Source organism: Chlamydotis macqueenii, chromosome 5 (genome assembly GCF_036417535.1).
Source record: "Chlamydotis macqueenii isolate bChlMac1 chromosome 5, bChlMac1.mat, whole genome shotgun sequence".
Lineage (NCBI taxonomy): Eukaryota > Metazoa > Chordata > Aves > Otidiformes > Otididae > Chlamydotis > Chlamydotis macqueenii.
The window spans coordinates 24811720-24839361 of NC_141560.1; the positions used below are offsets into that span (position 1 = coordinate 24811720).

Genomic DNA, 27642 nt, shown 5'->3' on the forward strand with positions numbered 1-27642 from the left:
TGTGGCCTTCCAGTACCTGAAGGGGGCCTACAGGAAGGACGGGGAGAAACTTTTTAGCAGGGCCTGTGATAGGACACAAGGAGGTGGTTGTAAAATAGAAGGAGGGGTCATGGTTTTAAAATAGGAGGAGGTAGATTTAGACTAGATGTAAGGAAGAAATTCTTTACTGTGAGGGTGGTGAGGCACTGGAACAGGTTGCCCAGAGAAGCTGTGGATGCCTCATTCCTGGAAGTGTTCAAGGCCAGGTTGGATGGGGCTCTGAGTGACCTGGCCTAGTGGAAGGTGTCCATGCCCATGGCAGGTGGGTTGCAACTAAATGATCTTTAAGGTCCCTTCCAACCCAAACCATTCTGTGATTTTTAGCCTCTGTCTGGTTAATCAGGCCCTCAAGTGAAGGTGTGACCTCAATAGTTCAATCAGCTCCCTAATCAGTACATTTCTTGGAATTTGACATTTAGTAAAATTCACCTTTTCCTTCTAAAGACAAGCCAGAAGTATAAGCAAGTATAAAGCGTAAACAGTAATGAAGGAATAGCCCATGTTACATCACTTGGAATTCAGTTTTAGGTAGCTTATAGCATGTTTATAAATGAAGTTTGTGCCTTGCCATTGTTAGCAGTAGTTGCACCAATGGAAGCAGTGGCTGGTGTTGTACTCGAAAGGGGAAATAAATACTCCTTTTGCAGGCTGAGGTTGAAAACATTCAATTAGTGTTAAAATGGCTTCATTTGAATTTCCTCCAATAATGCACTTGTTAATGAGGTGTTAAATTATCACCTTGGGAACCTGGGGACCAGTCAAAACTAATTTGAGCAAAGTGAAAACTTTTTTTGTTGCTGCCCTTAAGAATCTCAAGCTGAGCTGGGAAACTGTTGGAAAAACAAATACTTTGGGGGTCATATGTAGAGCTTCCTGCTTCTCTCCAGGGGACTGAAAGTTTTAAACATCACTCTCTGTATTTGTGCTTCCAGCTGGGGATCTTTTAAATCCAGCTTGTTGCTGCACCCCTACTTCCCTCCCACAGAGCATGGCAAGCCTCCAGAAAAATTGCCTTAACCTGAGCTGGGTAGGATAAATCTTTCAGCCTTTGGTGCTTTGAAGAGTGTTTACAGACACTAGCAGAGTTGTACCCTTTGTGTGGTGCGTTGGAATGTGAGAATTCTTCAGTGCCTCTTCTTTTGGACTTTAATCAACATTGTGGTGTTTGTGTAAGAGCTCATAAACCTTTATAACTGTACACCCACTTTGTTCTCGTAACATTCTGGTTCTTGCTATTTCTGTTCACGTGTGAGCTGTCATCCTATATCTTCATAGCCTAAACACTGATCTGACATAGCAGAAATATAACTAGGAATGTGGCTTTGTTGAAGTAACTTAATTTTTCTTCATTTCTTACGCTACATTTAAAATGTGTGGCTTGCTTTTCGCTCTCAGTTGCACTTGAGGTGCCACACTTCTACAGAATGCTAGTGTGTTCCTCATACAGGTAAAGGAGAAAATACTGGGGAGCTAGTGTGTATTGGTAGCAATAGTGTGATCAAAATGCTTGTAAGACAGTGTGAATGTTCAGGTAAAGCATTTGAACAGGGGTACTCACAAGTGAAGTGATGTGCGCTTTGTCTTTGGGTTAATGTGAAATTGAGTTCATGGTTCCTGGTGTGATACATGATTTACTAGAGCAGAGTTTTTTGAAAATACCTGTATGGCCCACATAAGCACCATTTCCTATCATCAGTCCCAGCAACTGCAGCAATTTTCTACATAGAAAAAATAATGCTGGTGTTACAGTAACATCTGCAGTGTACAGACGCCTAGCAAAATTTCGTTCGATGAAGTGCGTATAATGTAAATGTTTCTAGCTTCTTTGGAAACAAGCAACAGTCTGTAACTGAAGGCCTTTCTGTGGACCTGTGCAGATGTATTAGGCTGTGTGGGACTTACAGACCAGTTGAACTACTGTCCTGGCCTGCTTCAGCAGGTTGTGATGTAAAATGTGATTGGCACCAGGTCAGCTCATGCCATTTCACATCAGTGCGGTTGATCTACCACGAATTCTTAAATGTGGACAATCTTGACACACAATGTGTACTTTTGTCCTACTACTGTGCAGATGTTTGCTAAACTCCCAGGATTAATAAACTTCCTTGGATAGTACAGATTTAATCTTTGGAGGAAGAAGCTGTCTGAAAAACCTGCATGCCAATTATTGTGTTTTGAGAGCATATGGCCAGTGGAGAGATTTGAGACAACTTTAAATGAGATTGCGCAGGTTCTGGTGCAGTTTAGCTTCAACAGCGGGGTTTGACTCAGACAAATGAGCTTGCCAAGAACAGGATGAATCAACCTATATTGCTTCTTGCTGCCACGGGTAGGCTGTTAATGCTCAGGTTATTGCTTAATTGTTACATAGTGGAAAAGTTGTAGTTAAAAGGCTGTCTGCGTGGGGGGAAAATGTGTTATAGAGTATGCATGCTTCTCACGTTCATGTTGGTTAGCAGCTCCTAAGATTTCGTAACTGTCTATGGACACTGGGATTTAAAAAAAAAAAAAAAAAAAAAAAAGACAGTAAAATACTTCTGAAGCTTCTTAAGACTTTCAAGATTGTCTTTCTACTCATCAGCTTAATATTGTATTGTGTAAGTGTATCGCCAAACTTAGGCCTAAATGGGTAGTGGAGAACTCATTTGCCCTGCAACTAGCGTCTCCAGAACTAAGTTCTCTATGCAGACAGATGTGGTACTCTTACAGAATAACTGTCTTTACCAAGAGCTGGAAGCAGAATGCTTAGTACCTCCAATCTTTACTGAAAATAGCTTGTATTTTGTAGGGTTATGGCTATGTTCCTGACAAGTAACTTTTGTTCGGGACCTGGCATTGTAGAGACAATTGTGGGTTTTATATGCACAGCTTTGTTCTTTCCAGGATTCTTATAAAATAGAGCCATGCAGGAAAAACAAGTCTATAAAAGTCACAGCAGAGGCAAGGCCTTCAGAGTTTGGGCCTTTTCAGGCACCAAGCCTACTGTTCCACCTCACTGCAGTTCAAGGTGGTAGGCTACCAGGAGCTGCTTGCCAAATACAACTTACTAACATGGGAAAGCTCAACACCCTTCCTGTTGAAATTATTGCAGACTTTTAGGGTAAACTGAGAGCGCACTGGAGAAGTACAAGTATGGCTGCTGTAACAGATGTGCAGGCAGATGTGGGCAGCTCTGACATGGTGACAAATAATAAAAGCTATAGTTTTTGTTGTGAGATGAACTTTTTAGCTATAAGCATCTTTGATGTCAAAGGAGAAGCTTCACATGTTGTACAGGACCTCTTACAGGAGTTGATCAAGGTCTTCACAAAAAGATGTATGGAGACTGTGTTCTGTGGAAGATGCAGGGGCTACTGCCTTCTCTGTGACCTCATACATAAACTTGATATTTAAAAAAAAAACAAACAAAACTGAACCAATTCCTCCATAGTGGAAATTCTTAATTTTAAGACATGTTAGTAAAGAGCACATGCACATTTGCAGCATCCTGTCTCTCCCATTACTTCTTCTGTTAGGTAGGTGAAATCTCTAGCAATATTGGGAGGTATATCAATGTCATTTTGAGGGACAAAAAGACCTTTGGAAACTACTGTGCTCCTTTCCGTAAGGTCCCATTTAGTAAAAAGTAGAAAAGTAGATATCGCGTTTGCTCTTCTTGTGCCTTAAGGGATCCTCCTACTGAGAGACTGTTAGTAGAAGGTAGTCTGTCTGCCAGGCTTTTCTCTGGATTTTCAGTAGTGCCAACACAAAGATTAAATGCTTCTCATAGTACCTTACAGTATCAGTTACTGGTCAAAGCTTACTTCTGTGTAGGATCTTATTATTATCTCAAGCACATGGACCCTGTTCCATAGTGCTCCTGGCATCATTTCTTTATGGAACTGATTTCTGTACAGTTTGGCTAGAGGATGATACTCTGTGTTTGTCTGCGATCTCCTAAAGAAGTTTGCCAAAGAGTAGGATAGTCAAACATATCACATCCCTCAGCCTTGCTCGCTGTCCAGGGAAGAGAATGGATGCCCTAGCTCTATTTGTCTCTTTTTTAGACTAAGCTCATTACTAGTTATTTCTAACCAGAGGTGGACACTTTATAGCTGGCTGGTAAATCTCTCTCACTGAACATCAAGCTTCACTCTGTTAGAACTTGAGCATTAGTCTGCTTCAGGAACAATGCTGTTAGTAACTTTTAAGGTGTTGACGTGGAGTGTGACCAATCAACTGACTTCTGCTGAATGCCATTTCTTGCACTTGCACACGTCCCATCTGAGTTTATAGTTCAGAGCAGCACTTCAGTGGCTGATGCAGCTGTGGGGAACAAGGGAGAAGATTGTTGCTAGTTAACAGTTAATCTGCACTGTTTGTTATGGCTGCCTCGTTGCTTGTGATTTCCATGACATGCAAGTCCCTCGATTTGGCTGAACTGGCTTTGAGTTTCAGAAGAACAGATTAAGGCCTGTGGGTGTTGTATAACCTTGTGCTTCTATACTGGTTTGATGTGAAATTCGAAAAGCAATGCAGTTAAAAAAAATAAAAATAAAAATCTAATTTTTATGACCAGCTAATGAAGGATCCACAGGCAAGCTAGTATCTCAAAGACTAGTTAGCAGAATTACTGAATAACTGCTTCAAAGCTGAGTATTTGGATATCTTGTCCGGTCTATGAATTGCAGCACATGCTCCCAAGAGAGAGGCCTAACAGCAGGATAAGTATACTGACAGACTAAATGTTAATACTGTTGATACATAATAACCTTTCCATAAAATTACACAAACTATACTCCACTATGAGTACTTCCCGACGGCTATTCTTGTATTTGTATTTGAGAATTTAAGAAGGGAAAAATTGCTTCGCTTTTTCTCTGGACACAGCAGAGCTTAATTCTTCTTTTCAAAGTTTGATTTTGTGAGATGTTTCCTAGAGTTGTCAAAGGTAGCTCTGGCATGGCTAAAAATGTCTTGAATCCTCTCTGATTTATAAAGATTTCCACTCTGATGCATGTCTAGCTAGAGACGTTTCCACATATAGTATTATTATGAAGGAGGTTTTTTCAGTCAAAACTGTGTTCAGGATTTTGTCTGTTGCTGTTAAATCTGAGCAAAGGAAACAGTCCTTGGTGGCTGCGTAGCACAGGGAATGCTTTCTGTGCGCCTTCACTCCTACACTCTTACACAAAACAAAAAGTCTTTGAGTAATTTGTTTGTTCATATTGCATAGTCACTGTATCTCTTCTTCTTCTTTTTTTTTTTTTTTTTTTTTTCTTTTTTCATTTTCTCAATTATTTTAAAGTCTTAGCTCAACAGAACCACCTGAGATGCTCCTAGTGCCAGCACTGGTCGTACTGCTTACAGAGGGGAAAAAAAAGTATGTTTGAAATATGGGAGATATGGAAATTATTTGCAAAAGGAGCAGTTTGGGTTGTGTTTGTAAGGGGATGGATAGATGAGCCACTTCAGTTACCTGTGTAAGTCCTTCCTAGTGTAAAGTTGTAATTATCTTCTAGAAGCTTCGCACAGGTGTACCTGGAATAGCCAAGCTAATAGTTTTCTATCTCCACAGCACCTTTGGAAGGTGCTACGTAGGTAGAAAAATATTCCCCTGCAAGTGTTTGTCTTGTGTTCAGGATGAATTCCTTTGACAATTCATTATGAAGTGAAGGATTTATGTAAGAGTTCCTCACGGAAGCTCTGTAGATACCTGGTAAACTGAGGGAATTATGCTGTGTTCTGGGAAGCGTGTGTGTTTGTTCTAGGGGTTTTGATAGTTCTGCTGTAATGGTATTTATAGGAGTGGTGAGAGAAACTACTGCTGCTCAGGCACAGTCTTAGATCCATGTGGTGGTGTAAGAAAGATGGCGTAAGTTTGAGTTTTAATGTATTCAGTGAGATTGAAGGTTTGGTTGAAGGCTCATATGAGAGACTTGGGAAGGTTTTTCATAGATTTTTTTTTTTTTTTTTTTTTTTTTTTTTTCCCCCTAATACAGGTTGTAAATGTTCAGTGACTTCCTTTCAGATTTGAGGGCAGTCTAACATGTGGCCGTGAGGGCTGTACAATCCATACACGTTTGTTTTGATATAATAGTAATGTCTTGTGGAGTGTTTCAAGTGCCTTTTTCTTTAAAGTCTTATCTGTGTAGATCAATACAATAGATGCTATTTATTATTTGGTTTATCTCTTTTGAAGTGGACAGCTTCGGAAGAGATTTTATGCTGCCACTGTAAATGAACTTTGGAGACTGAAGGAGTTAGAATGCTGGCATTTCTGTTCTTATGCTTAAGCTAAAACTGAATTCGTGTTTTATACTGACCATATCCTTCCTTTTTGGCTGTAGCTATCTTAAAATGTGAAAGTGGGCTGATTTGCTGTTCTTAATGCAGAAGTTCAACTGGAGGTGATAATCTGTCTGGTTCTGTAAGCTCTTTGATATCTGTGTGACGTTTTACAATTCGTAAAGGCAGTTAGTAATGCTAGCTGAAACTAGGTGACTACTAAGTTATTTGTAACACTTCCTGATTGAAACATATGAAGAGGCCATGTCCTTGACCATCTCCTCTTGTACTACCAAGGCAAAAAGAATTTCTGTACCCTCTTGTGTTGCTGTTCAAAATCCCATAGAACAGTTTTTTGATAGGGGCTTCCATTGTAGAAAAACAGTCTGCACAGAACAGATGGAAAATGTAGTTCACACTCTTTGCTGCTGTGTTGCAAAGCTACTGAACTATCTCCATGGAAGTAGATTATAAATATCCTTTATATAATATGCTTTGTCAAAGCTTGCACATTCCTTAGCTGGTAAAGAAATGTGGTGTTTGTATGTGTTCCTGATGTTTTTTCTCTTTGCGGCTTCAATCTGCCATAAAGGCCTGCCAACCTATTTGTGTTGTACAAAGGTTTGAGTCTGTTTCCTTCTGTCTCTTCTGCACTGATGCTTTTGTCTTATTCTTGAGATTTTAAGAACAAAGATGTCCTTTCTGTGTTCCAATGTCCAAGGTATCATAATAAAAAGAAAACAGAAGTTTTAAAATGCTTACTTTTTTCTAAAATTTCATTAACTTGACAAGTTAAACTTTATTGACAGTGTATAAAGATTTTTCATGGTTTTGACTTCTTCATGGTGGAGGCACTGTAACTAGTTCAGAAGAATAGTCTGACCAGCACACACTTCTTTTCTCTTTCTTCTCAGCAAGGCACAAGAGTAGTTATCAAACAGGATATGTACAGCTGTCTCTGCAATGATTATGAATGTTATTATAATGACTGCGCATTTGTGGTAACAGGCAATTTGTATGAGCTGATGTGTAAGTAGTGTTAATACCAATCTCACAAACCCTCCTGGTAATTAATATGCAGAGTTAGATAATACACGTACCCAGGCAACCCAAACTTCATCACTCTGTCCTGGACGGATAGCCCTAATGTCATTCTTTAAAATTATTGATTTCATCTGAACCGATGCTTTTTACATTCAACTTCACAATAAAGATGACTGGAAATCGTAATTGTTAGGATGCAGTGAATTTCAGCCATGTGACCGCAGTGTAACCAGATACAGTGAACAAGGTGTAAACAAACATGAACAGCTAAACATAAAAACTAAACAATATAAAAATATTGCTCTAGTGAATTATATTTCAGAAATTACTTTCTAAATTCCCTTGGGTAGGGAGAATCCCTTGTTACAGTAATATTGCTGTTCCGCAGAAGATCCTTCATCAGAGGAATGGCAAGAGACTGTATTATGCTTTCCCATCTCTTGAAACAGAGTTCTTGGAATAAATTAGAAGCTGTTGGCATTATGTTTGAGTATATGGTTCTCTCTTACATGGTTAACTGAAATAGATTATTTACGCAATATGGATCTACTCTTTGGTAATTTGTGTCCTTGAAATTAGAGGGCTGCTGACAATAAACAAATGTGAACAATTCATTTTAGTTTGTATGCTGTCTTACATAAGAGAAAAGCCTATGTAAAGGTGAATGGGAATTGTGGTTAGCTTTCTAAATAGAGGAGCTATATAGGTTTTGGAATTGTGTTTTTGAATTGTTCCACCACCCCTCCACACCCTCCACTAACTGATTAGTAATTCAGACTTCTGCAGAGCAATGCTTGCCTCGTATCAGTTTTTGTACGTTAGGCTTAAATAAAACAGTGATATGCAAACTGTTTCACAGCAGTCCTTGAACACAGTCTATAACCACAAATTTTTTGGCAGCCCAAGCGTTTTCAGGTTTTGAGAGAGGAATCAGTCCACTTTTTTTTCAGAGGCAGGCCTAAGGGGATGTGTGTCCTGCTGAATAATCCTTCCCTCTTCTCTAGGTACTGCTTGTGCAGACTTCAAAGACAGCCTGAGGTCAGGAAATTGTTTCCTCTCATTATCACACAGGGAGTCAGAGATGCTAGGGGCTCTGTATCCCTGTTGTGTGTCACTTTCTTATCTATACAGAGGGAAAGGGCAGCTTTTAAATCACAGGGGGAAAGAGCACTGCAGCTCAAGTGTTAAACCTTGTGAAGGTTACTGCTGCAAACCCAGTAGTTCTTAGTATCTGTTTTCAAGGCTGACAAATGTAAACAAATGCATTTTGCTGAACTGCTCACAGCCAGATTAGGCTGTTGGTATCCCTTTAGCTGTGGGCTCCTGAGAACTGGATGGTGCCTTATAGAACAAAGAAATGGTCTGATGAAGAAGCTCTAGGTTGAGGACCAATAATCTCTTCAGCAACCTGAGAAAGAATGTGTTATGGGCAGTGCATCAACTGATGGACTGCACACGAGGGCACAAAAATGCACACACTTCAGTGACAAATACGTGGCGTGTCTCAGATGCCGGACTTGCATAGGAATTATCCTGCTATTAAGACAGCTGAAATGTTTCCATATTAAATTACAAATAATCCTGTCTTTTGGACGTGCCAAAGAGTTGCATGTTGTTGCTATTGTGGAGCAGTATTTTAAACAAGAGATTTGAAAGAATACATTGACTATTTCCAAGGATGAGCTATTGGCTGCGTTTTTACCACAATGCTGAAAATACCTGGTGTTTTTAAAAATGCTAATTAGTGTATCCATGATGTTGCAAACCAGTGGAGCCTTTAAAAATCTGTATTATCCAGAACTGTACTGGAGTTCACTCTACAAAGCTCAGCAAAATTGACTGTAGGTGCCTGGTGTTGGTTTTTTGTAGGTTTGTTTGGTTGGTTGTCGTCCGTCCCCACCCCCCCTGGTTTCATTTAATTACACATCAATGCAGATGCCAATCCATCTGTGTGGTAAGAGGGACTAAGGTGTTTCAATTAATGAAATAGGTTAATTCAGGTGCTGGCTTTAGAAAATTCTGATTAATTAGTAAATCTAAAATGCAAACTAGAAGGAAGAGTCGTAATAAAACCTACAGCAAAACTGTTCAGACATGTTTGTCCTTAGAGTTGTATTACATGATTTGATATGGTGTTGGTTAGAAATGCACATAACTTCTTCAGTCACTGGAGAAGGAGGTTGGTCAAGAGGAAGGTTCTGTACATGCTGCGGTCTGGTTCTGCCTGGGTGTAGGTGTTAACGTAATTAGCAGCTGATCATCTGTGCTGTGGTGTAGCCTGTGTTATTTGGCTTAATTTTTCCAAGTACTGTGCATTGGTTAATACTGGTAGTTCTGAATGTATTTTCTTAATTTAAGGACAAATTACTTCAGTTGCCTTTAGCTTGATTGAATGGACTAACTGGTTTCTGACAATGCAATGTGTACTCAATTTTCACTACTTTCTCATTAAAGTAGCTTTAATAGCAGTGGCAACACCAATGCTTTGTAGCTGGTGGGGATCTCAAAAAGATTATTTTGTTGTATACTTAATATGTAATACAGCAGAGTTGGAGAGAACAATATTGTGCAGAACAAGGACAGTAGAAATTATTTGTCATCAGGATGAAACTAATTGACGTGTGTTGGAAAACAAACAAAGGCCTGTCTTGTAAAGGATATTGAATTTTCCAGGCTTTTCCAAACCCTGGAAAATCTCCATTGAAGGCTACTATATAGATGCAAGAAGTGCTCAGACTCTAAGAGTTTTAAGTGTTAGTAAACACAGACCTGTATCTCTGTGGAAGTTTGTTACTTGCTGTCTCTATTGTGTTGCATCCCCACTGCATGTACTCATTAAGAAAGAACAACAAAGATTTTCCAGTGATGTTTATGAAGTTCTGGTGGGGATGGACCCTACTGTCTTAAGGTAAGAGCCACCCTTGCTTGTTCATATGGAGGAGACAACTTACTCTTGCCCTGTGAAGCTTTTTGTTCATGCACATAACTGAACTTATGAGGACCAAGAGATCTTGAGCTTTATCTTTTACCCTTTCTTATTAGTTGTGGTCTTCTGGGTGGTAAGCCATCAGCTACTGACGGCAGCTCCTGGAGGTGATGAGCAGAAATGTACCTCAGTTGAAATTTGTGCAAAATCTTAAATGCTGTTCAATTGTTGTGTGTTTTTGTTTCTCTTTTATCACACGTTGCCCAAATATATTTTTCTTCTGAGACTGTAAATCACGTGTAAAATATAATAAAATCTGAGTAGCATTCTTCAGCTAACTGCTGCGTGAACAAATGAATGTGCTGATTTGATCAGCAGGAAAGACGGGGAAAAACTCTTCAGTAGGGCCTGTTACAATAGGACGAGGGGTAATGGTTTTAAAACAGAGGGAGGTAGATTCAAATTAGATATTAGGAAAAAATTTTTTACAGTGAGGGTGGTGGAACACTGGAACAAGTTGTCCAGAGAGGTGGTGGATGCCCCATCCCTGGAACATTTAAGGCCAGGTTGAACGGGGCTCTGAGCAACCTGATCCAGTTGGAGATGTTCCTGCTCCTTGCGGGGGGGTTGGACTGGATGATCTTTAAAGATCCCTTACAACCCTAATGATTCTGTGATTCTGTGATCTTAGTTAGAGGGTCAATCAAGAATAAACTGGGCTGAGCCATCTTTTAATTTTTAATGTTTGTGACCATCCTGGAACTAAAACTACGTGAATAGTTCCATTCTATTCTATTACATGTAATTCCTGAAAATGGTCACACTTGAGCTTGCAACTCACCTTTAATTTCCCAGGCTTGATAGTTATTCTGGCTTTCCAAGATGAACAAAATGTTCTGCTGTTGTGAAAAGAGGATGTGTTTCTTAACCTCTTCATTAAATGTGTACTGTTGAAAGAAGAGGAAGCTGAAAGTCAAAATTTGGCTTGGAAGCAGACTCAGAAAATGCTTTGAGTGTTCAAATAATTACTGTTTTTTATTTGGCAGAGTTTGAAGGTCTAGGGGAAATTCAGCATGTAGTGAAATCCATCCAGTTTCTTGCATTGCTCAAAGCAAAGGTACTGTTTGATTGTACTGTAATTTGCTTAATTACACTGCAAGATCCAGTTGTCTGGATCCAGTATAACTGGGATGTGTTTCCAGATGTGTCAGAGGAATGTCAGCCTAGTGGTGTTTTGGTCTGTAAGAGATGGCCTTCAGTTCTTCTTTAGCTTCACTTACTAGCTAACCTTTAATTCTCTGTGCTTCACAACCCTTACCTATTAGTCTTCCTCCCGGAGTAAATATTGCTGCTCCAGTTTTTGAGATGCAAAAATGCAGAGCCAGAAGAGGTGCGTAGTAGACCAGTGAAGATCTACCATAGTTTACTTAAAAGGCCTAGGACATAGGTGCAATACTTAATGCAGTACAGCTACTTTCCCTGTAAAACTTGTGGTGGAAAAGGTCTATGCAGACAGCTTTTAAAGAAGATTCAAAACGCCTCTTTATTTATTTTTTTTTTTTTAAATTGTGTGTCATCAATGTCCTCTCTGAGAGACTTGTGCTATGTTTTTAACAAATGGTCTCATTCACTTCTGTGAGTCTAATGAATCCTGGAGCTGCACAGTGGGAATCTGACCGACTGGAAGTTGCATTAAACAGCTTTGGGTTTTTATTGAAAACATTGTCCTTGGTTCAAAGGGAAGGTAATCATGCTGCACTGGAATGATAGCAGCCCCTCCTTTATTGACAGCACACCATCTGGTTGTGATAAATTACACGGCCCTGGTAAGGCTGCATTGTTTTGGTAGCAATGTGTGACTTAGAGGCTTCATGTCCAGATTGGTAGAAAATGAGAAATATATATTGTTTATGGAAAAGACATACTTCCTTGTCATTGGTCACAAAGCTTTTGCTTCTTTTTGTGTCTGTTAGATGGACCTCTAAAGGAAAATTTCAGAAAGCAAGATAGTGCATGGGATTTTTCAGGAGCTACTTCTTCCTGCAATTTCAATTCCACTAATCTGTTGAGAGGGAGCTTTAAAAAGTGATGATAGAAATCTTTAATTTTTTTCAGGTGTAATTGGCACCATTTATTGTACTTTGCCACCCAAGGACTATTTCTGTAGTTCTCACCTAGCAGTAAGAACAGTGCAGATTATTAAAGAGTTTTTTTGAAGGAGTGGTTGTACTTAAACTTGTTGGTTTCTGTAGCTTCAGGGAGGTAGGTTCCTTTTCTGAAAACTTGCCAAGTTGTCAGTTTGCCTCTGTAAGTAAAAGTTCAGAGTAGTATTAGGTGGTTTGCTAGCTAATTGGTCCTCCTGGCAACTATTTCTTTTTCTTGCTGTCCCAGCCAAAATATTACTACTTCTTCTAACTTGCCTAATTGTATGATACATTCAGGCTGAGTTCTGTGCTCTGACAAAAAAAAAAAAAAGAAAAAAAAAGAAAAAAAAAAAAAAACAACCAACAAAAAACCTGAGCCACTGATGATTGTTAAATAGAAATGTCTGCAAGGGTCTTGGAGGGGAGAAACAGCTTTCTTCTTGTAGTATCTAAATTATAACTCCACTCTAAGACATTTAAATGCTTGCAAGTAGAACATACTGAACATTACTGTAGTGTCTGATTTGTGGAGAGTGACTGGTCTCTGCTTCCAGATTTTATTTTATTTCAGAACGCAATTCTAAATTCTCTTGTCACACATTACTGCTTTTGCTTTAGAAATTTCCTCAGTTTGGTATTTTTTAATTTGCTTTTAAAAAAAAAATCATGACACCCCCATGGTGAAGCATATTCTTGCCGAATTGTTCTTTTAATACCTTTTGTGAGGCTAAATGTAGCAGAGAGAAGTGTCATCAACTAACTCTGCAAAGCATTTTAGTCTTTCTTACTTAGAGGCAGGAGTAATACCACTCGTTACTAGTTCTTAGTTTCCTACCACATCTATTTTTAGAGCTGGAGTCCTTGCAGTTATATTTGCACAGTGTGGCATGAATAACGTTTATCTTAGATTTAGATGTAAAGAGAAAACACTTTGAACCTGGCTTTGCTATGCTTGTTATTTCTGTGGCTAGGCAGTTTGGACATTCATATGAGGATTGACCACAGGTTAAAAGAAGTCTGAAGCCACGTTGAATTGTAACTAAAATCTGAGCATTTTATGTATAATGAGCAAAGTGCCCTGGCAAGTTTGACTCACTCTTTGGCTGCAAGGGTACATAAGAAGCAGATGTGTATTATTCTGGGGTTTGGCAGCTTGGACCTTCACCTTTTGCGGGCAAAATACCTCAGCAGCTTCAAGCCATTTAGACTAGATGCCTCATATATATTATGTGCAGCATTCTCATGCTGATGAGCAAAAGTTGCAAGGTGCTCATTATTATTAGTCTCTCAAACTGATAGACTTGAAATTTCATCCTCTGCTTTGGGAGGCAGCTGAAAGTACAGAGAACTGAATTAATGTGGGTAATTTTAGCTGTTTTCTGCATATAGTAGAGGGTAACTTTTAAAATAATTTTAGGATTTATCAAAGAGGGAAGGAGTTCCTGAAAGCTGAAACTGTGAGAGTGGTCAGACATCGGAACAGGCTGCCTATAGAGGTTGTGGAGTCTTCATCTGTGGAGACAGTCAAAACCCAACTGGACGCAGTTCTGGGCAGCATGCTCTAGCTGACCCTGCTTGAGCAGGCGGCTTGGACTGGCTGATCTCAAGACGTCCGTTTCAACCTGAAGGATTTTGTGAAACGTGAAAATGGTACCTCTCACAGCAGTAACACTGTATTTCCAGCGTCTTTGAACATTTTCTGTTTTTACACAGAGAGTAATATACCTGTAGGGCTTCTTTTACATTCTACAAATGCCTTTTCCAGTGCTGTTGGACCATAGGGAAAGGTACAGAGTAGATGTTTCCAGAGTCATTGTCCATGCAAGATGCATCCTAGAATGACCTCATTGCATTGACACTTCTTAATAATATCCATTCCTGCTGCTTCATAGCTGATTTATGTCTATCTGCTTGTGCACACTTCCATCCTGTGGTCAGGGAAGCTGACTTGTCCTCTGATGTCATTCCTTCTGATGGTCTTTGACAAGCCAGTACACCGTGGCAGTAGCCATCCTACTAGACCTGGGCTGGCGAGGATAATTTTGGCACCTCATTTCTTGGACAGGCTGTAGATATATTAGGTACTCCCAGATTTGGTTGTGCAGAACTCAGGAGCTGTTTGTCTAAATACTGGGAACCTCTGTCTGGAGTTGAATAATGCTCATGTGTAGAACACTTCTGTTACACTTATAAAGGATGTGCTAATTGGTATGCAGGCAAGATTCAAGGGGACGTTCTTGTCTTGCCAAGTAGGCAAGATAAGTTTTGTGCTCAGTAGTTTTGGAGTAGCTATTTCATTACTGTCTTTCAAATCCACCCATTGGCTAGAAAGGTGTCTTGCATCTGCCTTGACCACTTACGTCTTCAAGATGCCATTCTGTACATTCAGTCACCCTGTAGCCCTGAAGTACCGAAGCAGCTTCATCAAAATCTCTGCCACTGGTACAGTGCCTGGTAGAGATGCTACATTTGGTAAAGCATATATGTTTTAAAGGCTTGGACCCACTACTGGCTAATTGTAATGACAGGGAGTGCTTGGAATCTCTCTCCTGTGGATTTGTAGATGTACGCTTCTTAAGGAATGTAAATACTTGATGTGTTATTCTCATATATAGTAACCTCCCTCTAAGTCCATAGTAGGTTACAGAATTCTGTAGCTGAGAGACCGTAAAGGACTCATGTAAACCTGAACATCAGCCTTGTTTCAGTCACACTGGAGGAGATGCAGTTTGCTGAATAGTTGTGCCAGCTACAAAGGCAGAAAGTATAAAAGTTGATTACTGATGATATGTGCACCAGGAGATTAAACGTACATGTGAACAAAGTAGTTAAAGAATTGAGTTATTAAGAAATTGTTTTTCTTCTTGTAACCTTAACAATTTTCAACACGCAAAACTTTTTCAGCCACTCTTGCTCCGGTCTGAACTCTGTCATATTAGATACCTCCCGCTGCCACCTCTGTGGATAGGAGCTGTAGCCTAGTTTGGATGTGCTTTTAAGCACTGAGCTGTCTAGTTCAACTGTATGCAGAAATTAGTAAGTGCTGGTGGTGGTAGACAGCCCTTAAGTTCTGAATTGCCTGGCTGGTACGGATGTGAATCCTGATCTGCCATGTGGTAGCTCAGTAAAAATGTGTAGCTGGAGGTTTGTATAAAAATGGCACTGAGTCTAGGCAAAACAGTAACGTTTGTAATCTCACCTTAATGACTAACGGTTAATAATTTCTAAGTTTCAGCATTAATAAACAACTCTTAATGGAATTTACTCATCTTATGCATTTGCAACTGTTACTAAATGTTTGGTTTACACTGGTTTTAGGAGCTAACACTGGCCAGATTCGAGGCAGGATGGTCCGTTAGCCTATCTTTTTCTCTGTGGCTGTGGCGTCAGTAGTGTTGTACTGATTTGGTCTCTATCTCTTTAAAGTTTGAGTTTTCAGGATCTTCTAAAGGCGATTTTGCTGTAGAAAAGCTGTCTCCTGTAGTTTGATAAACATTGGCTCAGTTTAAATCAGTTGGTTTTAATACTGCTTTTCCTAACTCTTTAAATGTTTATTCATGCTGATCTCCTTTACACATGTATCTTATTTCAAAGTCTCTTTGCTCATATAATGAAGCCTGCTGTTTGAGGCAAAAGATGACTAATCAAATAATTGTAAATATAAATAGGTGAGCCTTCATGATAATAGTCATGGCTGTGTATGAGTGAGTGGCCATTTTAGCTTATTTTATTACCGTGTCGTATTGTAATATCTTTGTGTCACCATGTCGCAGAAAACCTTTGCATGAGCTAAGACTGTTGTGCTCACTGCTGTACAGAGATAATGACTGCTTTAGAGAATTTACAGTGTAATTGATACACAGATGAGGGCAGTATGAAGAAATCAAGAGTTATCATGTTAATACAGATACTGTTTTATTGGCTACCACAAGGTTGGGCAATACTACTGTGGTGATGTTTGGGAGTGCATGCTGAGTTCAGTTGATCAGTTGAGTTCTTTTGTGGTCACCAACGTAGAGTTTGTGTGTTATTTTGAGCAACTAGTAAGATATTCTGGGAAAGTGCCTCCATTGCAACCTTTCAATACTTAAAAGGGGCTTGTATGAAAGATAGGGACAAACTTTTTGGTAGGGTCTGTTGGGATAGGACAAGGGGTAATGGTTTTAAACTAGAAGAGAGTAGATTCAGACGAGATACAAGGAAAAAAAAAATTTACAGTGAGGGTGGTGGAACAGTGGCTCTCTGGTTGTCCAGAGAGCTGGTGGATGCCCCGTCCCTGGAAACATTCAGAGCCAGGTTGGACGGGGCTCTGAGCAACTTGATCCAGTTGAAGATGTCCCTGCTCCTTGCAGGGAAGTTGGATTAGATGACCTTTAAAGGTCCTTCCAACCTAAACTATTCTATGATTACACACTCGACCAAAGTTCTTTTAAGACCTTTTTAAGTCACTGTATTTTAAATGGTAGTTCTTTAACAGATTGTATTTTTTCCAGTCACATCAAGAGACACAACCTCTTCATGGTGAGAGCTGCATCTCTTTATGATTAAGTTCATGGTGTGAGCAGGCTGCCTTGGAGTTCTCTAAATGCAGCTGGTAGTTGCAAACAAAATCAGAAAGTGCAAATATAAAAATACTCCTCTGGGCTTTGGAATACGCCGAAGGCTTTAATCTCAGTAGTATGTATAAACTCAGTGAGTACACAATACATGCATCCAGTTGGTTTTTGGCATTCCTTTAGACTCCACTGGAACTGTTTAGCTTGATAGCAAATGCAATGACAGATACTTAGTATTAGCATAAATTTTGTTTGTCAGAGACCTTTGAATGCCAAGAATATCAGCCACTATTTTTCTTTTCTCCTTTCTCCATTTCTGAATCTCCTTGGCTTTACCACTACCACTTTTAAAAATAAAATTTAACTGTTTTCCTCTCTCCTTGTAAAGCTCTGAGCGTTTTTACTGTCACCTCTGCAGTGACTCTGTATTCAGTACCCATGTAATCCAGGCAAATCCCCTGCATACAGTCTTGTTAAAAAGCCATAGGTGTGGAGTTAACTCAGAATGGTCATGAGCCAAGCCCTTCACCGCTTCTCCTAAAATAAATCGTTGCTAATGCTGCTGCCATATGGCCAAAGAACATGAGCTCTCAGCGGTCTTTTGATTTCCTCATTCACGCTTTTAAGTGCGCTGACTCTTAAACCGAGCTTCTCCTCACGTGTTATCTGCAGTTCATCTCCCAAGCGGTGAGCTCGGGAAGCACGCCAGTGTCAGAGGAATAAATAACTTGACTCAGCTGCCCAGTTACCAGTTCCTTAGCGTCTCCTGGCTGAAATAAGCATGGCTCTGCCGTGATGCGGTATAGGCTTTTGGGGGGCGAGGGGGGGGAAGCGAATCCTAGGAGATGGTCGCTGCTGCGCAGGGGATGTCCGCGGTGTACACGGGCGGGTGCAGAGGCTGCGGTACCCGAGCGTGGCTGGGGACTCCCCCTGTGCGGCAGTGGCCCCTAGTGGAAGATGCTCGGTCCTTCTGGTGACCGCAGGCTCCGACCATAAAGCCTCAAGACTCTTCACATTTGAAAACTTATTTTAAACCTGGATCACCCCAGCAGCACTGCGGAAAAACCTTGAGAATCACTTTTTTCTTCTGATTGATTTGCTAAATGCTAGAGTTTGAGCTACTAAACAGTAATATAATAACACTGAATTATTCTAATTACTTTTTTTAAAGTTTCCCATTGTTTTGGCAGGTTCTCTTGGCCTTTGCCTGTGTGAGCTGGTGCTTTGTAATGTAAAACTGGGGGAGTATAGTTTTTTGACTTACACATTTTAATATGTCTCTGTGCAATCTCAGGTTACACTGTGTAATTGTATATAATACTCTTCTGAAGACTTGTAATGAAAATCTGCAGATGGCATCTGAAGGGAAGGATGTAAATATTCTTACTGCAAATATTGGCAGCAGTGCAGTGCTCACATGTGTAAACTTAGAGGAAGCAGACTGGTACATGTGGAGCCACCTTGTCCGTGGAACTTAACAGTGAGATAGGAAAAGTAATCTGAAACATAAGAAATCTGTATGTAATGTATAATAAAATTTTCCTTATTAGCTTTTTATAGTATGATCTCTCAGAATAAACCAGTGAAAACTTTGCTTTAAACCTCAGTCATGTTTTTGAGCTGTTGTAAATAGCTTTTTTTTTTGAGGCTGAAAGAATAGGTTGCTGTAGGAGGTGACCTTTCCAGTACTGTACTGTGTAGGTGAGTGCTGCTTTTGGCAGGCTTGTGCACATGAATTGGTCTTGATCTTGCTTTCTGCCTTGGGATGTGAGTTCATGTTACAAGTCTTCTTTCTGACAGATGATGTTACAAGCCTCTTGAAATCAGCTCTGGCAGATATTACTATCCCAGGTCCTCAAATGCATATTACAGCTTTTTTAACAACATAGTGCTCTCCTTGTCTCTCTTAGTGCAACTTTTCCTTAAAAGGTAAAAAGTGTTGTCATTTAATCAGCTGGAATTTTGTTCAGTGTTCCAGTGTTTTCTAGATTAAAATTCAGCTTTACTTTCTCTAGTTTTCGGTTTACTTACTATAGCCCTTAAATAGGTACTGCCTTGTTTCAAATCTGACCATTGCTTCCACTCAGGTATTCTTAGGTCACACTTGTCCTTTCTGCTACTTGACAAACCTAAAAATATTTTTACTTTTTTTTTTTTCATTGTGCAAATGTTGTTAGAAGTCATGCTTGATTTTTGCTTTTCAGGAGAAGCCTTAAAGAGGGAATTCTGTACATCTTACAGATCATTTTCATGGCAGTAAAAGAGTAGTAGTGCTTTTGTGCCTTCTCAAAAAAAAAAAAAAAAATCTGTTGTGTTTTTTTAATGATAATGTATTTACAAGTATACGATCCAGAAAACAACTTGAGTTATGTTAACATTGCAAAAGATCTTCATAAGCCCTTGGGAGGCAGCTTAGCTTCTGAAAGCTTAGTGGAGAATCTGTTAAATCAGCAGAAGAATATTGAATTCCTGGTTGAGATTTGAAAAATGCTTGTTTCCAAAACAGAGCATGCTGAATTGTGTCTTCCACTAAAACAGCCAACCAAAAGACAGAAATGTAGGAATAATAAACAGAATGGAAGTATAAGCCGTTGCGAAAACAAGGGAGTTTAATGTGGAAAAATTTACAAGCTTGAATATATTATAGCATCACTCTGACTTGAAGAAACAAACTTCTAGAGAATGATACATGTAACCAAGTTTTCATCACCAGTTTACTTTGATTTAAACACTTCCAAATGTCTGAAAACACAGGCTGTTTGTAGTAGAAGTGATCACTTATTTTCTTCTGTTTGGCCCATTGATAGCAAGATAAATGGAGAAAAAGCTCTATCCATGTTCATGAAATAGTGCTTTACCTTCACTGACATTGATGCTGGTGCTCTCAGAAAAGCAACAAAGCAACCGTGAAATGTTGCAGCCTGGTCCATATCCTTTTTGTGTAGGATGTATTTAGTCATGGATTGTGATTTTGGGTTTTTTTTTTCTTTTTTTTTTTTTTTTTCTTTGGTTTTTTTTCAGTGATGAACTTTTAATTATGTAAGCTTATGCAGTCAAGGATTTCCATAAAAATTAGGTTGTAGGTTGGTCTTGTCAATTGGGAACCATGGTGGATGCTACAGAACATACCCTTTCCACACAAGAATATGGAAGCTCAGTTGTCACTTAATTAACTAGCAACAGTCAGTAAACACTACTGCTCAGGTTATAAAATGCCTTTCAGCATTGTTTCTTGAAAAAGTAGGTTGAGATTTGCTGCTTTGATGTCCTTTCACACGTATGCATGCATGTATACACGCACATGGAGCTACCATAATCCATATGAGCACTTAGTTGATAAAGTACCTTATTTTGTTTAGCTTGATTTTTTTTTTTTTTTTCTTCTAACAAAGACCAAAAAAGTAACTTGTTTAGTCTTCAGAAAGCGTTTGTACAAGGGAGGGAAAAGGTTTATTAGATTCCCCAGATTGTGACTGTCAGGAGAGGATACAATAAGAAACCTGCCCAGGTAAGGAGTCCTACAAAATGGATAGCCCTCCTAGCAAAGTATTCCTGCTGAGTTCATGCTGACATGAGTGAAGCTGTGGTATTTGTCAGGGTAAACTTAGTGCTGGAACTTGACTGAAATAAGCTATAGCAGGTGAACTGATTTTGCCACAAATTAAGGATGGCACATCTGTCAGTAGGTGATACCAACACCTCAGCACTGGCAAGAGTTTGTAAGATGGAACAAGCTTCAAAAACAAAGCGAAACAAATTACACTAGAGACTGAAAGTAACTCTTGTGCAAAGAATTAATGGAGTGTTTTCATCTCAAAAGATGCTTTATGGATCTGATATTAAGATTAACTCGCTCTAATCTTCTTTCCTACTTGCAGTGGTTTAAAAGATGTCTTTAATATGCTCCAGCCAATCTTCTTAATGAAACCTACTTCTTGTTAGGTACTCATTGACTCTTATGAGAAGCAGTGTGCTATGTCAGAGGACATATTCACAAATTCTCATAGAACTCTTACAGATCTCTGCTAGTAAATGTTTTAATTTTGTTGATCCCATAATGAAAACTGGAACTGAGGGCGCTCCATTTGTTACAGCATGAGCTCTTATTGAGAGACTGAGCAATTGGGGCAATAAATGTGTATCACAAATGGAATGATTCTGCATGTACTGAATAGCAATGTATTCATATCAAGAGTTTTCTTTTATTCTGAATTTCTCATTTAACCATTAAAATAAAAGATGTTAGCCTTCAACTGGTATGTAAGATAAAGGCATGAAATTGCTCAGTTTAGCCTCGTTGTCCATGTTGGCAACAAAAAAGTAAGTTACATTAAGACTGCAAGATTAAAACTCTAACGTGTCAAACAGCTATAAGATTAGTTAATGGGAGAATATACAGTAACTTCATCATAGCTATCTAATGTAAACCAGTATTTGGTGACCAACAAGAGCTATATCGCAGCTTGTGCATACAGTGAACAGTTACACTGCTCAGGAACCATTTGTAAAGATGTGTCCTACTATGTTGCTTTGAGGTCTATATGAGAATTATTTTGAAATGTAAACATATAGCTTCCTTTGTGTTGCGTCAAGTGTCTTTGTTTTAGATCCAGATGACATTGATCCCTAGTGTGACAAGCAAATAAAATCCTGCTTGTGTTTTTTTGCCCATCTGAAGTTGGTTTGCCCCTCTGGAGTTCAGTGTCAGTCAGTAGACTGTATACAATGCAACATGCCTGTTATTTCTCAAGAAGGCTTGCTGATGAAGTGTTGCATTGTTTAGAAGGACAGATTTGTGATTGCTCTCCGATTACTGCCTGGAGATCACAAGAGGGGGACAAAAACAAATACATCCTGGTTGAACTAAGTTTTCTTTTTATTCCAATGCCATCTATGATAGCTTATTTGTCAGCCTTAATAGATGACAGGAACTTAACAAATCTTAGATCTTTATGGTAGAATAACTTCCACAAATTGTAGGGCTTCTTTGATCATTGTAGAGATTATTTTTTTTAACATGAAATAAAACAGTTACACAGATCTCAGCTCTAAGAAGTGTCTGGTTTTTTTTGTTTTTTTTTTGTTTTTTTTTAAAGACTAAGTTCGTCCTGGCCTTGCAAGAATATTTAATTGCTGAGCAATTGCTGTGTATCTATTAAACTGCCTTTTGCAAATAAGGGTTGTCTGAGAATCCTTGCAGTATTTGGACTGTTAGTTTAAGCATGAACTTGTGTGATGTGAAGAGTACAGGTGAGTTTCTCTCTTTATGTGCCTCATTGATAAACCCCTTGCAAGAGGAGTTCAGATTTGGTATGGTGGAATGTGCAGCCCCCTTTTTATCCTGCTGATAACTATGGTAAGTATCAACTTAATTTCTGCTTGAAAATAAATTTGCTTAAATATCTCCTGGATAATGTTTCACTATAACTTAAGTCTTTCTGAGCAATGTGACCTCTAAAGCAGAGGCTTTCACAAGTGATGAAGTATCATTCTTTTAGCCTGTGGGAATCTGTCCTGGCAGAGATACTAATTTATGTGGGGAATATGTGTCATGTGCCTTTAGATTCATAATGGAGTGCTTTCTCTAAGGTGCTGGAATTTTTTTTTTTTTTTTTTTTTTTTTTTTTCCAGGGAGATGCTAGCTGCATATATAGCTTGCCCTGTATATTCGTAAGACTTGATATGCCATATGGTAAAATGTCAGAAAAGATAAATACTCGCCCTCAGCCCAAATCTGGAAACACTACCTTTTGAAGCTTGTTTAGAAGTGGGCAAAAGTTTGCTGTTCGTACTGGAAGGTACATGCTGAGTATTGGAAGAATAGTAAAAATACTACAGTCAGTCAGCTGTTACTCGCTGTATTGGTTCAGCCAGTGGTACCAAACCCTTCTACTGCAGAAACTCTAAAGCCTGACTTGTCTGTTCTGTTAAGCCTAGAGTTAAGTTGCTTAGGGTTTATAAATGGAAAAGCATATATCTGGCACTCTTGGCCATGTAGAGCCAGTAACAACCATGATGTTATGGGCAACGCCTTAAAGCCAAGGTTTCAGAGGAGCATTGAGTGAGTTCCTCACAAAGTGGCTGTCGATCTGGGAGTGCATACTTGGTTATTAGCACCTGGGGCAGGAGGGCTGCAACTCTGTATTTCACACGTAAGGTGTACAGTAAAACAGATGTCAGTATGAAAATGAGCAATGCTAATTTAAAGTGACTGCCTGTTACCTTGGACTGGTATAAGAGTACGTCAAGTAAAATCATGTTCCTCTTCTCAAACTGTCAGCTATAAATATTCAGGCCATCTTAGCTATCCAAGCAGAGGCAATCATTGTATGTCTTTTCTCTGTTCATTTTTCTCTCTCTGCTGAGTCCGCACAGCTACAGCTCTGAGTTGAGGGTGGTAAAGGGAGTGTGTTTCTCTCCTTTAGGGGGCATGTGACCTTCTGATAAAATGGCAGCGTGTTCTTTAGGGGATACCTGTGGGCTTTAGACTAAATGATGCCCAGGCTGCTACAAGTAAGGAAGTGTTTTACTGAATTGCAAGAGCAATGTTACTATGACTGCAGTAAACCTGCAAAAAGGTATAAAAGCAGAGGAGTTATTAGTTAATCCTCTAATTCCAGTGTAGGCCTTCCAGTAGCTAGTTTAAGCCGTTTACAGGACCCATAAGTGACCTCAGATCAGTTGCTCTGATAAAGGGTTCTAGTTTTCTGGCTTTTTGAAGAACTCTGTTCCCGTAATCCTCCCTTTCTTCCCCTTTTCCTTCCCTCCCTGAAGGTCATCACATTCCAGTTTCCTAGATGAAAGGATGTTACAAGAACCGTTGCACAACTCCTATGCGAGAGCAATTGGCAGGGTGGTGTCTGAGACAGCCTTTTTTGCATGATCTTAAAAATGAAGCTGCATGCTGCCAAGAAAGCCAGCTCCTGGAGGATTGCTGTGGTCCTGGCAGCCTTTCCAGGCCTACAGTTGAGCAGATGTGGACAGAGCTCTGAGCTGCAGATGATGTTTGGGCTCGGAACGGATTTTGAGGTCCTCTCTGAATGTTGAAGCACTGTTTGGGTACAAGTGGGATTAGCAGTGGTACCTTGCCACTGCTGTCTCCAGGCGCTTGGTTGATTTGTCTTTGTGGTCACAGAAAACATGGTAAAACTGTAGCAGCGCTTAACAGCCTGCTACACTAGTGGGTACCGGTGGAGCTGAAGACTGGGTGTATGCTTGTTGCATAATATTGCAAACCCTGTTCAATTAGCATGTGGCATCACTCTTTGAGTGCAGGATTTTATAGTAGAATAGGAGGCTAAATATGTTGAAGTGCAGAGGAGAGTGGTTGCACAGGATGCAGGGAGAAAGGAAGGCGGAAGACGGAACCTGTGCCTAGTTCTTGTTCGATTCCTGGTGCTTTGCTTCACCATGACTCCACTTCTTTTGAGAGGAACATGACGGGTGGTGAGAAGACACCACTGAATATGTTTTCAAGTTCTTTGTAATACTATTGTAGCCGTGGTGACAAGTTTTTAGAGAGGTAACGATTTCATTAAATTGAGTGACTGGTTCTGGAGCAAAGTAAAAGCTGTGGGCCCACAACCCTGAAGAAGGCAAGTGTCTTTCAAATCTGTCAGTTGCTATAGTAGGTGATTACATCTCTGTAGAGAACTGAAATACTTGCGCGTGAAACCTGTTTACATCTTGAAGCACTCTTCAATCTATAAGGACAAATCTAGAATCATAAACTCTTTTTATGGGAAAGAGTTTAAGGAAGACTGTGAAGCAGTTGCCAACTACAAATTAAGGTTGCTCTTTAATCTTTAGGCTGGAAGGTTCCCAACAATTTGGAAAAGGGTATGAATGTGTGGAGGGGAAAACTATAGAGGTGCTGAAGTTCCTTTTGCTTGAGGCACTGTAAACACCATGCTTTGTGGGAGCATGGAGAGAACCTATGTATAGGAGAAGCTGCATTCTTGGTCGTGGGAGAGGGGCTGATCACAGCAGTTGCATCCAGCTGTGTACGTTATGTTACGTTACTGCTTTCACAGTGGTGAAATCTCATGTATTTTGATGGGACCACTGACTTGAAATGCTGTCAGAAGATTTGCATTTCTATATAGTAGACATGCAGATGCAACAAACTTAACAGGTTTCATCCTTTTTTCCTCATGCTTTGCCTTTGATGGGATTTTGCCTTTGATTGCATTGTTGTGGGGGGAATGTGATACTCTTGGCTACAAAAACTATATAGGTTCTTAAGATTACATTTGTTCTGGCCTGGAGCAGAGCTATGTGGGTGTTGGATGTTTCTTTGAGACCTGGTGTTCCTTTTGGTTAATCACCTTGTGTTACCTACAACTTTAAAGGAAGACGATTAACATCAAGCAACTGACTTAAGTGTGTGGCACAGATCTGCACTACTGAAGATTTAATGCTTCTGTGTGTGAATCACCCATCTGGTGAAGGCAGTGTTTGGATAATCAGTTAGACAGAAATATACTCTGCAGACCAGGGACAAGTAATTATAAATGTTATTTATTATAGTCTCATCAATGGTATAATGCTTAATCTCTTAAGCATATTAGAGTACGAGTTGATCAAAAATGCATTATCTGCTTAGGTGAGATGATGTCTGGACAACAGAGAAATGTAGTACGCTGTGCTAGGCTAGAATTTAGTTAACTAATAAATAGATTGTCCTAAGCATATCTGAATAGCTGGAATATTTAAGTAATACTAGCTGTCTAATATCCTGTGTACTAATTTTGACAAATGTAAAAAAAAAATCCATACAGAATTGTCTGAATACATGATAAATTGGCTGCTGCTGCTTATGCGAAGTGAGCGGGATTATCAGAATTAATCGGTTTAATTTAAACCCAGCTCATTTTAACTGAAAAAGGGTAGGGAGCAGCCACATGATCAGTTCAGCAAGCAGATCTAAGGAGGAAAGTAGTAATTTCCATTAATACAGACAAGTAGGAAAAAACACAGTGAGCAGCTCCAGCTGATTCAGTAGGTTTCCATTAGTTATTCAAAGTGTAAGCAGACTGCTCTTCAAAATGCAGTTACCAGTGAGTTTTGAGAAAATTTTGAATCGTGTTTAAAAGCAGGTAACTGCCTTGTTTTGCCAGGTACCTCTTGATTAAAAACCTGACATGGAAAAACTAGAGAGTGCTTGAACCTGATGGTTTTGCCTGTCTTAGTCCATTCAGCTACAGCCTTATCAGAAAATGAGTGATTAATCCTGATTACATGAAAGAGAAGAAACTGAATTCTAGTTGGCATTTAATTTTAACGGTTCCGTAGGCACAAGCGATACATTCATAGCCTGTACTCTAGCTAGAGGTCTTGCGTTGCAGTTACACATGTGTCTTAAAACTACTGTGTTCATGGCCTTAATTTTTTTTTTAGGGAAAGCACGTGTGCAGCAGCTAGCAGAGAACACAAGATATTTCAGGAGACGACTGAAAGAGATGGGCTTTATCATCTATGGGAATGAAGATTCTCCTGTTGTGCCTCTGATGCTGTACATGCCCGCAAAAATTGGGTAGGATTAACAGGATAGCTTCTCATCCATCATCTTCTTTAAAGCTAGGATGGTACAAGAATACTAAGACTTTTCTAAATATAAGAAAAGACTGGTTTGATTTTTGCTTTTGTGATCACTACTGAGTCTTATGAAACATGGAAACTTCCTGTAAGTGATAGGGGTAAGTGATAAGGGTATATATGTGCTAAAGAGAAGCTGAAATTGAATGGAAATTAACATTAAAAGTCACTGGAGGAATCTTTCAACCAGCTCCTGGATCAGAAGCAGACAACATTTACACAGATGAACTCTGAAAATTAAAAAAAAAAAAAAAAGAAAAAGCAAGGGGGCAGGACATGATGGGACACCACAACCTGTGAATGATGAATGAATCCTAAGTTTTTTAAGAGGTCTGGATTTAATAGCTCAGGTATTGTTATTGTAAATACCAATAGAACTGTAACACACAGATTTATAAATGCTTATGGACTTGTGGGCTGCTTTATGGATAATTAAGGCTAAAATTCCTCAAGCAGAATATAATGTATATAATAAAAATTTTTGTAACATAAACAAAAGCCTGATTTCAAGGACAACTTGACTTTGATACCTGCTTGTCAGTGTCCATGTATCAACCAACACTTTCAAATTTGGAAAGCATAGCATCATTTTAAGCTGTACCAAACCTCTCTAGTGCTCTTTTAGCTCAGTTAGGCTTCAGTCTGGCTAATGTGGTTCTGAGAGGGAACAAACATCATCTAGCAGTCTGCATGGAGCTAGATACAGTCTTCCTCCACCCTTCTCAGTATAACCCAAGTTTGAAAGGCCTGTAACCTTTACGGGTGCTGTAAAGTCTGCAATATGTGCCGTCCAGCACACAGAGGCATACTCTTTCTATTGCCTCTACCAGTCAGTACAATCTTTTTCCTGGAAATGTTCATGGAAATGTTTATTAGCTGAGCAGTTGGGCCAGGAACTTAGTTTAAAATGCGCAGGAACACAGAGCTCTGATGCGAATTGGCCCTTAGGATCTATATTGCGTCTATGTCATTCTTTCTTTGTCTCTTCTAGTCTGTTTTTAAAATATTTCAAGAGTACTAAATGGGTACAAAATGAGGTGTATTGGGATACACCTATCTATAAGGAAAA

The 27642-nt window shown here is 39.4% G+C and overlaps 1 protein-coding gene across 4 annotated transcripts in view; it reads left to right on the forward strand.

Annotated features, from left to right (window-relative positions):
* SPTLC2 (serine palmitoyltransferase long chain base subunit 2) overlaps positions 1 to 27642 on the forward strand; it is a 77571-nt gene that overhangs the window by 38792 nt on the left and 11137 nt on the right. For all 4 annotated transcript variants that reach the window (XM_086749393.1, XM_086749394.1, XM_086749396.1 and 1 more), the window contains one exon: positions 26376 to 26511. In XM_086749393.1, the coding sequence (XP_086605519.1) occupies positions 26376 to 26511 (136 nt within the window). The remainder of the gene's footprint in view (positions 1 to 26375; positions 26512 to 27642) is intronic.